This window comes from Sciurus carolinensis, chromosome 2 (assembly GCF_902686445.1).
Source record: "Sciurus carolinensis chromosome 2, mSciCar1.2, whole genome shotgun sequence".
Lineage (NCBI taxonomy): Eukaryota > Metazoa > Chordata > Mammalia > Rodentia > Sciuridae > Sciurus > Sciurus carolinensis.
Genome location: NC_062214.1, coordinates 151197533 through 151210889, shown reverse-complemented (window position 1 = coordinate 151210889; position 13357 = coordinate 151197533). Strand labels below are relative to the sequence as shown.

The 13357-nt window shown below is 33.5% G+C and overlaps 1 protein-coding gene across 3 annotated transcripts in view; it reads left to right on the top strand.

Annotated features, from left to right (window-relative positions):
* The window catches only part of Map4k5 (mitogen-activated protein kinase kinase kinase kinase 5), a 99050-nt gene that overhangs the window by 75276 nt on the left and 10417 nt on the right, over positions 1 to 13357 (top strand). For all 3 annotated transcript variants that reach the window (XM_047539044.1, XM_047539042.1, XM_047539043.1), the window contains 5 exons: positions 1659 to 1661; positions 1743 to 1857; positions 5673 to 5731; positions 8000 to 8103; positions 8789 to 8966. In XM_047539044.1, coding sequence (XP_047395000.1) covers positions 1659 to 1661; positions 1743 to 1857; positions 5673 to 5731; positions 8000 to 8103; positions 8789 to 8966 — 459 coding nt within the window. The remainder of the gene's footprint in view (positions 1 to 1658; positions 1662 to 1742; positions 1858 to 5672; positions 5732 to 7999; positions 8104 to 8788; positions 8967 to 13357) is intronic.

Sequence of the window (13357 nt, the reverse complement as noted above, 5' to 3'; positions counted from 1 at the left end):
TGAAGTCTTATGCAGATGTTTGGTGGTGGCATTCAGGTTTTTCTGAACCACATATTAACTAACTTGTACTGATGTTTTAAAGGTTCCTAAACCAAGTAATTCCAGAGCAACCTATTCCAATTCTGGTTATTGTGGTTTTTTTCTTTTTTGGTTGTCGGTGGTAGTGGATATTTTTAAACTTTTTTTTTCCCTTTACATCTCAAATTTTCAATTCTGCAAACATAGTAAATATTCAAACATGTTTTCAGAGTTTCCATAAGTGATATATTTGTTGCTCAACTTCAGATTTTATTGGTGTTCTACATATGGGATGATAAGACAAAAATGGGTTTTAATTCATACCTTCCAAACAATATCTTCTTACATTTTAGATTTAAATTGCTTCCTAGAGGTTTACTGATTGCTTTCATTCTGATAGTAGAGAACAAAATAGAAATTATTATTTCTCTCTAGTAAATTCTTAAGAAATTTGTATATTTGAGCTACTGACAGTGTTTATGGAGAGCATTTTGTTTGTGCATAAATGGCTTCTAAAAAGTAGAGGTAATCAAAAGAATACTTAATCTTTTTGATTTTAGTTACACTTTCCCAAAATTCTTTTTCATTTTAGCAAATATTAATATACTGTATTATTTTGTGGGAAGAAACTTAAATCCAGTTCTGTCCAAGTTAATTCTCTCTCTCTCTCTCTCTCTCTCTCTCTCTCTCTCTCTCTCACTGCTTTTAAACCTTGGTCATAATTGTCTTCAGAAATAAACTTAAAAACTACATAGGATGCATCATATATATTTACAAAATAACTATGGGAAAGCACAGGAAGTTAGTTTATAAGTTAGTTCTTCCTGTCTTCTAGTTAAATTGATTTATAAAACTGGAGGAAGATAGACAGCAGAGCTCAACAGGAGAAAACTTTCTGTGCATGTACATGTGGGTTTAGCTGCCTGGCTCGCTGGATAACTGTGTATATAGGAGAAACAGAGAGGCAGTATGTGAACCAGAATGTTTCTATTCTTAGAAAATAAAGAGAATTCTGTTAGGCTAAGATTATGTGTAGAAGTAAATAATATTGTGTGTGTGTATGTATACATTTTTTTCTAACTAAAGGATAAATACTGTTTTATATTGTTATATTACCACACCATATATAATGAGGAATCAAAAGGAGATAGTTACCATGTCTCTCCCTGCTTGACACAGCTAATGTTTTTATTACATAAAAACATACCCCATTTATCCTTTTATTTTGGCTTATAATATTGGTTTATTTTACTTTTCTTACAATTTCATTCCATTTTATTTGACTTCATTCACAATTAGTTTTAATCCAAGATAATTTGATGAATTATTAATAAATGATCTATCCCAGAGAAATAGTGGTTTTATAGAAATTTCCACTTTTTACTAAAATTATTAAAGGTTTTGTACATCAGCATCTAATCATTTCCTTCTCTTTGTTGGCCTCATGAGAGTTTACATATATTCTGCCCAGATCACTTATTTGGCAGAATATACCAAGTTTGCGTATTATGAAACAGAATTATGTGCTCACTTAAAAAATTATTTTACCTATCATTACTTTTAAAATGACTTTAACTGAGATTATTTGCTTTGTTTTCTTTTCTCTTGGTCTTTGAACATTACTGGACTCCTCATTTTAGAAGGTAATTATATCCTTTTTTCCTGAAAATGTATTCCTTTGCTGGAAATGATTCTAAGAAAAATAACATGTTACTCTTTTATAGGAAAAACGTTTCAACTCTACTCCCATAATCTTATTGCCTTGTTTGAACAAGCCAAAAAACCAGGATTAGCTGCCCACATTCAGACCCACAGGTTTCCAGACCGAATACTGCCAAGGTACAGAGTACCATCTTGACTCTGATGGGAGTGAGGGGAATTCATGTCTATTTTTAAATCAACCAGGATTTCTTGCCCACTTTAAAAAAAAAAAAAACTTTAGGCCAGGTGGTGCACACCTGTAATCTCAGCTACCTTTTTTTTTTCATTTTTTTCCATAGCTTTATTGAGGTAAAATTGAAGTACAATAAAATGTACATATTTGAAGTATGCAGTTTGATCAGTTTCAACATGTATGTAACCAATACAATTAGTATAACAGTATTTCCATTACTTTTTTAAAATTTGAAATCATGCAGACTGTTTCCTGCACAATTTATTATATTAGAAATCAGTCACCTTAATATATATAGAACCACACCCCACATGTCACTACATGTCAACTATTTCAAAATTAAATGGCACACTTATAGCTATCTGAGAGGTCAAGGAAGAAAGTATGAGAAAAATAAATAAAAAGTGGTTTGAACTAAATGATAATAAAAGTTTAAAATATCAGGATCTCTGGGCTGAAACAATACTCAGATGAACATTTATAACTTAAAGTACTTGAATCAGAAAAAAGCTAGAATAATAATCAAATTATTTTCAAATTATGTAGTAGGCAAGAAAAAATAAGAGTAGGAGCAGAAATACATGAAATAGAATAGAAATAATACAACTAAAATTTGATAAAAATTAACAAGTCTAATCAAGAAGAAAGCAAGAACACAAAAATTATTATCAGTGGAAAGGGAACCATCAAAATAACCCTACAGATGCTAAAAATATATTAAGGTAATATTACAGTTGTATGCCAACATATGTGATGGCTTACATAACATGGTCTATATTAGAGAAAAGTCCGTGTGCTGTTGAGAAGAAAGTGTATTCAGTCATTGATGGATGAAATATTCTACATATGTCTGTTAAGTCTAAATTATCAATTGTATTTTTTACTTCTACAGCTTCTTTATTTAGTTTTTGTTTGGAGGATCTATCCAGTGGTGACAGAAGCATGTTAAAGTTACCCAGTTTTATTGTATTGTGGTCTGTTTGATTCTTGAAATTGAGAAGGGTTTGTTGATGTATGTAGATGCTCCATTGTTTGGGACATAAATATTTATGATTGCTATGTCTTGTTAATGTATAATTCCCTTAAGTAGTATGAAATGGCCTTCTCTGTCCCTTCTGATTAACGTTGGCTTGAAGTCTACTTTATCTGATATGAGTATAGAAACCCTTGCTTGTTTATGTGATCCTTGTGAGTGATATCTTTTCCCATCCTTTCACCTTCAGTCTGTAGATGTCTTTGCCTATGAGGTGAGTCTCTTGGAGACAGCATATTGTTGGGTCTAGTTTTTTAATCCAATCTGTCAATCTGTGTCTTTTGATTGATGAGTTTAGGCCACTAATATTCAAGGTTGTTATTGAGATATGATTTGTATTCCCAGTCCTTTGGTTTATTTCTAGTTTTTAATTTGAATTAGTTTCTCCTTTGATTGACTATTCACTTTTTTTTTTTTTTTTTCATTTCATCTTCATGGAATGTTTTGTTGAAGATGTTCTAAGTACAGGATTTCTAGTTGCAAATTCTTCTAAACTTTTGTTTATCATGGAAGGTTTTTATTTGATCTTCAAATCTGAACCTTAATTTTGCTGGATATAAGATTCTTGGTTGGCATCCATTTTCTTGCAGAGCTTGGTATATGTTATTCCAGGATATCCTAACTTTGAGGATCTGGATTGAGAAATCAGCTGAGCTCCATGTTGGTTTCCTCCTATATGTAATCTGCTATTTTTCTCTCACAGCCTTTAATATTCTATCCTTATTCTATATGCTAGGCATTTTCATTATAATGTGACTTGATGTGAGTCTGTTGTAATTTTGCACATTTAAGGTCCTGTAAGCCTCTCTTATTTGATTTTCCATTTCATTCTTTAGATTTGGGAAATTTTCTGATATTATTTCATTAAAAAGATTGTACATTCTTTTGGTTTATATCTCCACACCTTCATCTATCCCAATGAATCTTAAATTTGGTTTTTTCATGTTATTCCATAGTTATTGGTAGTTCTGTTCATGGTTTCTCAATGTCTTCTCTCCATGGTCAACTCTGTTTTCAGGATTAAATATTTTGTCTTCATTGCCTGAGGTTCTCTCTTCCAAGTGGTCTTGCATGTTGGTGATACTTTTCTATTGAATTTTTAGTTTGGTTTATTGTTTCCTTCATTTTGAGAATTTCTGCTTTCTTTTTTTTCAAAATCTGTCTCTTTATTGAAGAGATCTTTCACTTCCTTATTTTATCTCTGATTTCATTTCTTACACCATCCTTTACCTCACAGATCAGTTTAGCTATGTACATTCTAAATTTGTTCTCTCCTATTTCTTCCATGGTGGTGTCAGTGGGTTCTGTTATTGGATTATCTTGATTCGTCTGGGGCAGTTTGTACCCTTGCTTTTTCATTTTGTTTGTGTGTCTGCCCATCTAACAGTATGGATCTAAGGCAGTAGAGTTTCTACCCTGTGGCCTTAGAGTGTCCCTGAAGGTTTCCAGTACCTTACTGTTAAGGGGAGACAAATAATAACAACCACCAGTGTAAACAATACACAGCATTAAACCAAATAGTTCCCTACAATGATGTCTACAGTGTTAATTATCACAATAAACAAATGATATGATCAGTTATTTATTGCCTACAATAAAAACAGCACGTTTGCAAAAGGGTTTATAATTTCAAATGGTGAACAGGGAAGAGAAGAGAAGTGATACAGGGTGTGTTGATTATGAAGGAGAAAGGGGAAAAAAGAAGTAAAAAAATTAAAGGAACAGTGAAAGAACAATAGAGATTGTTAGCAGAAGAAAAGAGAATCAAGGGAAACAGGTAGGAAAAGAAAAATATATATCAAGTAAATTTTTTTAATTAAAAATAAAAGAATACAAACCAAAACTAAAATATACTAATCAAATATCAAAAGTAAATCATGAAAAATAACTGGCTTCAGAAATGCTAGAAAAAATGAGGAAAAAAACAAATATAAATATATTTAAATGTGCATGTATCATAAAAGTCACAATTAAACAGAGGAAAAGAATTTTTAAAAAATCTTGATGAATTTAAGTTAAGAATTCTTTCTGTTGGAGTTCAAAAGATTCTCAGTGCCTCTCCTAGCAGTTTTAGATGGGTTCTCTGGAGCATGAAGCTCCACCCTCTGGGTTGCTGGAGTAAGAGAGGTAATCCAGTAGGCTGAATTCCTGGAGACAGGGTTTGGGCTTAGGTGGGCTCCAGGGTCTTTGCTGAATGCCAGTTGGTCTGGAGATTTTAAATCAGTGCATCTCCAGCACACAGTACTTGAATCCCAGCTACTTGAGAGACTGAGGCAGGAGGGTCACAAGTTTGAGACCAGCCTCAGCAACTCAGTAAAACCCTGTCTCAAAATAAAAAATCAATCTCTAGGGATGTAGCTTAGTGGTCAGAGTACTTGCCTATCATGTGCAAGACCCCGAGTGCAATCCCAGTGCCACCAAAAAAAAAAAGGAAAAGAAAACTTCCTTTGCCTCAATTTTGAAAGGTAGTTTACACTAAAGTGCATGTCATCCAGAATGCAAAATATCAATGTTTTTTAAATTGGATTTTCCATGAGGATCAACCCTGAAAGTTTTATAATACAGATTCTTGGGCCCTATTGCAGTCCTCTAAAATCAGTCTGGAGTCAAAAGTCCAAGACAGTTGTTTTAAAGCTTCTTGCTATCTGATTTTGATGCAACTGATTCATAAATCATGGTAAGACAACCACTGCAATGGAATACATTTATACTGTCTTATGTTTTCAGAAAGTTTGCTTTAACAACCAAGATTCCTGATACAAAAGGCTGCCACAAATGTTGTATAGGTGAGTAGATGACCAAATCTGGATGGTTAGATCTTTTAACATTTAAAATTATTTTAAGTCTTACAGAAATAAATAAGAAGGACTGTTGGTTTTTTAATAAGAGTTAAGGTGCCAATGAAGCACAAGAATGTATAGAGTGACATGGTATAGAAGTGCATAGAGATAATAGCCTTAATGTTTTCCCACTGCTTAGTGTTCTGAGAGTTTTCACCATAGTCCCTGAGGCCACATTTCTGCTGGTATCCTAGCTTCCATTTATTTAACACTTACCATCTGCCAGTTATTACTGGTTCTTTATGAACATTATTACAGGAATTTCATCAAATATAAATTGGACAGTCCACACAAGACCACCCTTGCTTCTAATACCAGTTGAAAGTTTTAGGGTTTCCAGAAGTACCCTCACTTTCAAAAATTCTCTAGAAGGATTCACAGAATTCCCTGAAAAAAGTTGCATTCATGGTTATGATTACAGGTTATTCTAGGTAAAGAATACAGGTTAAAATCAGCTAAGAGAAGAGGAGGATAAGGTACAGGAAAATGTACCAGACATGGAGCTTCTCTTGCCCTCTCCCTATGGATTAATGGACGCCAGTGCCGTTACTTTTCCAGCATCACTATGTGACTGTACACGCAAGCATTGCTGATTCAGAGAAGCTGATTCAAGCCTGTGTCCAGAGTTTTTATTGGGGGCTATGTCATGAAGGTTTGGTTGATTTCCCACATGACTGATCTAATGTACTACCGCTCCAGAGGTCAGCTCATACTGCATGACTTAAAACCCCCACCCTAAGTCACATTGCTGTTCTTTCTGACATGACCAGCCCTCATACTAAGACTATCTGGTGTTGCCAGTGCCACCTTAAATCATACTGTTGGACTATCCAGTGACCTGAGGCTTTCAGACAAAGTCACTCCTTTAGCATGACTTTCCAAAGACTTGGAAATTATTTCTTAAGAGCAGAGTAGAGGACAGACCTCTTTTTGGGGAAGGTTAAATTCTTTACTATATAACTATCTTATCTCAATACTTAAACAACTCCTGACACTGATTATGTCACAAACAAGTAACAGAAATAGAACCTAGACTCAGGTCCAGATCCAGTGTCTTTAGATCATGGGCTCCTTATTTCCTATTTATTCTTTGTTTGATCAGTGAGCTTATACATGAATCTTCAATATAGGTAATAGTTCGAAAGCATTTTCCATACTCTCTAGAACAAAAACATTTAACCACAAATGTTCTATATGTATAGTTATGTGTCATTCAGTGATGGAAATGAATTCTGAAAAATGAATCATTAGGTGATTTTGTCTTTGTACTTAATACACATTAAGATGTCACCTGGCAATATAATCATGGGACCACCATTTTATATGCAGCCCATCATTGACTGAAATGTTGTGCAGCACATGACTGCATAAGCACATTTTGTGAGCATCTTCCTAGGGAGGATCATGTCTGAATCTGTCACCAGATTCTCATACCTGACTCAACAGATTCAAGAACCTTACAGTTGAAGACATACTTAAGTAGTACATGGAACTTATTGCAGATTACTGTCCTTATAATGAATGTATATTATTGTTGATGGGAATCAAGTTGGGGAAACGAAAAGACCAATAAGAATTGTTATAGATTTGAGAAAGGAAGTTCAAGCAAGATGAATTAATGTATACATACTCAAAGAATTATTTTCATCTTGCCTTAAGTAGACAACTGAAAACTGCTAAGGCAAAAGTGAAATCATGCATTTCAGTTGTCCTTAGACCTTATCACACTCTATTCTTTTAGTCAGTGTACATAGAAGCAACTTTTTGGATTGTGTATTAGTGTAGATGTTTTAGTGCTGAAAATATTGTTCTTTATAAAGTTCATATCCTTAAGAACCTAGAATGTTAAGGATGGTTAGAAACAAACGTATATAATTTGAAACTGAGACAAGAATATGAAAGGAAAGGCTAACAAAACCAAAACAAAAAGACATCATCTTTATTTTGTCTTGTCATCCTTGTTAACAGAAACAGTAGTTTAACAGCTAAATAATTACTTCCAATAGTTTCTTCTTCCATCCATATTTTGATATTGATTTAGGATCACATTCCATTTTTTTTTTCCCTTGAACCAGTACTGCCTTTATTTAGCTAAGTTAGCTTTTAGGTGAGTATAACTCAGTTGTTGCTTTTAGCTCAACTGTATTTTCACATAAAGGTATTCAGTGTTCCTTGTGTATCTGGTTTTATTGTTGTTAATTTTTTTTTTTCCAGTTAGAAATCCTTATACAGGACATAAATACCTCTGTGGAGCTTTACAGTCTGGAATTGTTTTACTTCAGTGGTATGAACCAATGCAGAAATTCATGTTGATAAAGGTATATATTACTTTGTTTACATTTTTATTTGGAAAAGACTAGTATATAACTAAAGTAAAATTATACAATCGCATTACTACTGTTTAGGATCAGCACATTTATAGTTAGTAGTAGTTATTACATATTTGATTTGGGGGTTTTTGTGTTCTTATTAAGATCCCTCTTTGACATATGTTACTTAATAAATTTAGAGAACCATCACAGCCATAAATATCTCTAAAACACATTTGTATAGATCATTCATCCTTATCATTGTCGTCTTAGAGGTAGGCCTTTATAGAATTAGATAAATCAGAAAAATTGAAAGCATGTATGGTGGCACATGCCTGTAATCCTCGCCACTTGGGAGGCTGAAGCAAGAGGATCATAAGTTTGAGGCCAGGCTCAGCAATTTAGCAAGACCCTCAGCAACTTAGACCCTGTCTCAAAATTAAAATATAGAGGGCTGGGGAGATAGCTCAGCTGGTAGAGTGCTTGCCTCGCAAGCCCAAGGCCCTGAGTTCGATCCCCAGTACTGCCAAAAAAAAAAATTAAAAATATAGAAAGGACTGGGAATATAGCTTAGTGATTCACTTCCCAATACTGAAAGAAAAGAAAATTGAAGACTTTGCATTGACTTCTTTCAATAGCAGTATGACAGGGGAGACTGTTTCCAAATAATAATTCTATTGTTTATCTTTTTCAGCACTTTGATTTTCCTTTACCAAGTCCTTTGAACGTTTTTGAAATGCTGGTGATACCAGAACAGGAATACCCTATGGTCTGTGTAGCTATTAGTAAAGGCACAGAATCAAATCAAGTAGTTCAGTTTGAGACAATCAATTTGAATTCTGCGTCTTCATGGTTTACTGAAATTGGTGCAGGTGAGTGTTTTTTACCTTATGTTGAAATGGTGATGCTTTCGTATGTAAAAGAAGCACTGTTAAGTTAACCAGTGTGGGCTCTTTTAAATAAAAATTTAGAACATAGTTTCCCAAGTAAGACTAAGGAATTATGTACATGTAGTTTATGATCTCTGTCTGCCAGAGGAAATTTTATGTAAATTATTTTACCAAGGAAAATTTTAATGATTCCTGACTTTCAAGGTTTGAGTTGTTACCAATTAATCTTTGGACATACTAAATAATTATATTTTCTAAGCTGCTCTTAAAATTTCATCAGCTTCTCAAGCAGAGTTACCTTTTTTCCCTTTGTTCGGTTTTTATCTTATCTCTGCATTCTCCCCACACTTCTTAGAATTGTTGAATATGCTTTTCAGACTTCAGTAGAAGCTTCTCAAATCTGACCTTTAAATTTTCCATTTAACTGTCCATTTTACTCCCTAAAAATGGTGTTTAGCCTAGGAGTTAATCAGACATGTCTCATTGAAAGTTCAGAAAAGATTGGAAAGAGTATTCTCAAACTTTAAAATTGGAACATAGAGCCTGTAATCCCAGAACTCAAGAGGCTGAGATAGGAGAATCATGAGTTCAAAGCCAGCCTCAGCAAAAGCAAGGCACTAAGCAACTCACCCTGTCTGTAAATAAAATACAAAATAATGCTGGGGATGTGGCTTAGTGGTTGAGTGCCCCTGAGTTCAATCTCTAGTACCCTCCCCCCAAAATGGGAACATATCAACCAAAAATGTATTGTTTTTTAATGAAAAAAATGTTCAGTATCACTAATCTTCAGGGAAATTGAAATTAAAACCACAATGAGATATCATCTCATCCCAGTTAAAAATGGCTACTGTCAGGAAAACAAAAAAATCAAAAAGGCCAGCAAGGATACAGAGAAAGGGAAATTATCATACACTGTTGGTGGGAATATAAGTTAGTACAGCCATTATGGAAAACAGTATGGAGGTTTAACTAGAACTGCCACATGATCTAGCAATCTCACTATTGAGTATACACCCAAAGGAAATAAAATCAGTATGTCAAAGAGATACCTCCAGACACATGCTCATTGCAGCATTATCCACAATAGCCAAGATTTGGAAACAACCTAGGTATTTTATTGACAGATGAATGGATATAGAAAATGTGGATATATACAATGAAATATTCAGCCATAAAAAAGAATGAAATTCTGTCATTTGTAGCAGCATGGATGAAACCGAAGAATTTTAAGTGAAGTAAATCAGGCATAAAAGGACAGATACCACATTTTTCTCACTTGTAAACAAAAAGGTTATTCTTATAAAAGTAGAGAATAGAATTATACTTACCAGAGATTATTAAGGGTGTGGGGGTGGGGAGTGGAGAGAAGATGGTTAATGGGTGTGGGATAAAGTTAGACAGGGGGAATTCTTTTTTTTTTTTTGGTGGTGCTGGGGATTGAACCCAGGGCCTTGTGCATGCTAGGCAAGTGTTCTACCAACTGAGCTATATCCCCAGCCCTGAATTATTTCTAATGTTATGGCAACACGGGATAACTATGGTTAACAACAATTAAAAGTGTATTTCAAAATATCTAGTAGAGAGAATTTTGAAATTTTATTTATTTATTTATTTTTTGTGGATTTTAAGAATTTATTTCTTAGAATGCCTTGCTCTTAAATATTTCAAACAGTTTTTTTTTTTTTGCATATATATTATTATTTTTTTTTATTTATTTTTTTACGTTTACATAGGGTAATGATGTTTCTTTTTTTTCCCTTCCCCCCCAGAAATTTTATTTTTTAAATTTACAGATTATGTGAAATGAGATAATATCTTTATTTTTATGGTATATTTCTGGTATATTCATTTTATACTGTTTTATTTTATCATTTATAATTCTAGGTTTATTAGACCATTTTTTATACAGCAAGTCAAGTAAACTGTAGTTAGGGCTATTTCATTACTTACTACTGTTTTATATTCTTTACCACCTTGTGAAGAAGTCCATTACAATTATTAGAAATTTGATACTTACTATTAAACATCTTTTGGCTTTGGATCATTCAGAAGCTAAATTATAAGAACTCATATATTCCAACTTTTAAAGCTAATATAAAACCCACATTAATGTCACTTTCAGAATAATAATTGGTGTGGGGGCTGGGGATGTAGCTTAGTGGTAAAGTGTGTTTGAAAAAAAAAAGAAAAAGAATAAAAATCAGTACAAACCAAACCAGAGATGTCCTAATAAGTGTTTAACAGCAGAGTCTTTGGGTACAATCATTTGTTGTAGTTTTTCTTTGTATAAACACTACCACAATAGCCAATTTCAAACTACCAGCCTGAAGTTACAGGCTCACAAAATTTCTGAAAGTTGAACAACCCAGTACAAACCAGCTATGTACTATGAACTCTCTTTATGGACCAAATCATGATTTCCAGTACGGTGAAATAGGAATGCATTCTGTACCATCCCACCTTTCTTTTTAGGTCAGTGGTTTGAGTTGGGTAGAATGCATGCCCTCCTGCTACGGCTAACAGAAAGGTATAAAATGATAGTGCTTTATTATCATGAGAAATAAGCAGCCTAAAAAGAAATATCTCCCTATTATGTAGTTAACTGCCCAAAAATGGAACTTTCAATCAGTTCATTTAAAAAAATCACATAATCAGAAAAACAAATGAATAAATAACCAACAAAAAAGGTAAAAACTAAGTTAATTTTTAGCCAACAGCCCTAATTTTTCTTTTTTTTTAAATATGTTTAGTTATAGATGGACACAATACCTTTTTATTTTATTTATTTTTATGTGGTGCTGAGGATCGAACCCAGTGTTTCACACATGCTAGGCAAGCACACTTCCACTGAGCCACAACCCCAGCCCCCCAATTTTTCTTTTGCTGGTTAGTATAGTATAGAGTAGATCATTCCATACAATAATCTAGTATTTATTTGCATCCATTTTCTTCTGTGTGATATGTTAGGAGGTTTTATCACCCAAGATTAGACATTCATTGAGTTCTCTTTTAAATTTGAAGGTTTGAGTTCCCGATTTTTTTTTTAAGGTTTTGCTCTTTGTTTTTTAATTTCTGAAGTGTCCTATTCTACCTGCTTTTAACATCATCCAAGCTAAAATTATAGTATACCCAAAATCACTTCCTAAGGAGGGCCAGGACTCAAGTCACCCTCAAGCAGAGATAAGGCAGCCTTTGTGGTCCAGCATTTTGTCCTTCCTAGGTTTCTGTATTTTCACAGGTGATTGTTGACCCAACTCTCAGATTTATTCATTGTTGAATCAAGAAGGTAACAGTGCCTTTAACTGGTAAAGTCGCAACATTAAAATGAGATCCTCTTCAAAAAGTCTTATTCTGAGACCCTTCTAGTCTTAGTTTCATTTATTATAGTTGTTATTTCAGTATCCTTCTCTCCAAGGATGATACTTAGCATATGATCAGTACCCAGTAAATATTTGTTGAATGAATGCAAGAACATAGATTAACTGATAAAAATTATTTTGGGTGTGTTGTCTGAGAAACAGTTTATCAATGTGTAGATCTGGATTCTTCATTATGTACCACCTTTGAAAGGTTCATAAACACACCAAAATATGTAAAACTTTGTGTTTATATTTGTGCAGTTTTCAAAGGAGAAGATTCTAAGGCTATCCAGAGAGATATAATTAAGAATGACTAATCTAAAAAGAAAATTTTTTTGGTAGTGTTGGGAATGGAACCCAGGGCCTCACACATGCCAGGCAAATGTTCTACCACTGAACCACATCCCCAGCCCTAAAATCTTTTCTTCTATTCAGCTAGACCATTTAAGCAATTTGAGTGTTTAAAATAGTTTCACCAAAAACATTTTGCAAAACTGTCATCAACATCTATTAGCAAATTTTGAAAGACACACAGCCCTTGAGTATTAGCAAAGTGAAGGGAGTTGTATTCTGCACAAATGTTGTTAATAATATTGTTCATTATAGCTACTCAGAGTCCACCTTCTAAAGGAATCCCACGTACCTTTTAACACACCAATACCAGGAAAATTTCTCTCTGATCATAGTTTTATTAATCCTTATGTTCTTTTGAGTCACTGTCTTAATTTTATTTCAAGGATGCTCAATTCCCCTCCTGATTTTGTTTCCCCATCTTCCTTTGGCTATGTAAAATACAGAGCCCATGTATGTCATGCATTTTACTTTCCTCCCCATATTTACTCCTTACTTCATTTTATTTTTATGACTCATCTTTCTAGAACCAGACAAGATATTAATTTAAAGTAATACTGAGTTTTTTCCCAGCTCAGTTACCCATTTTAGGTCTTCTTTTATGTCTCCTAAACTGATTTATACGTTTTTAAAAGATAGCATGACAAAATATAATTTATGTGT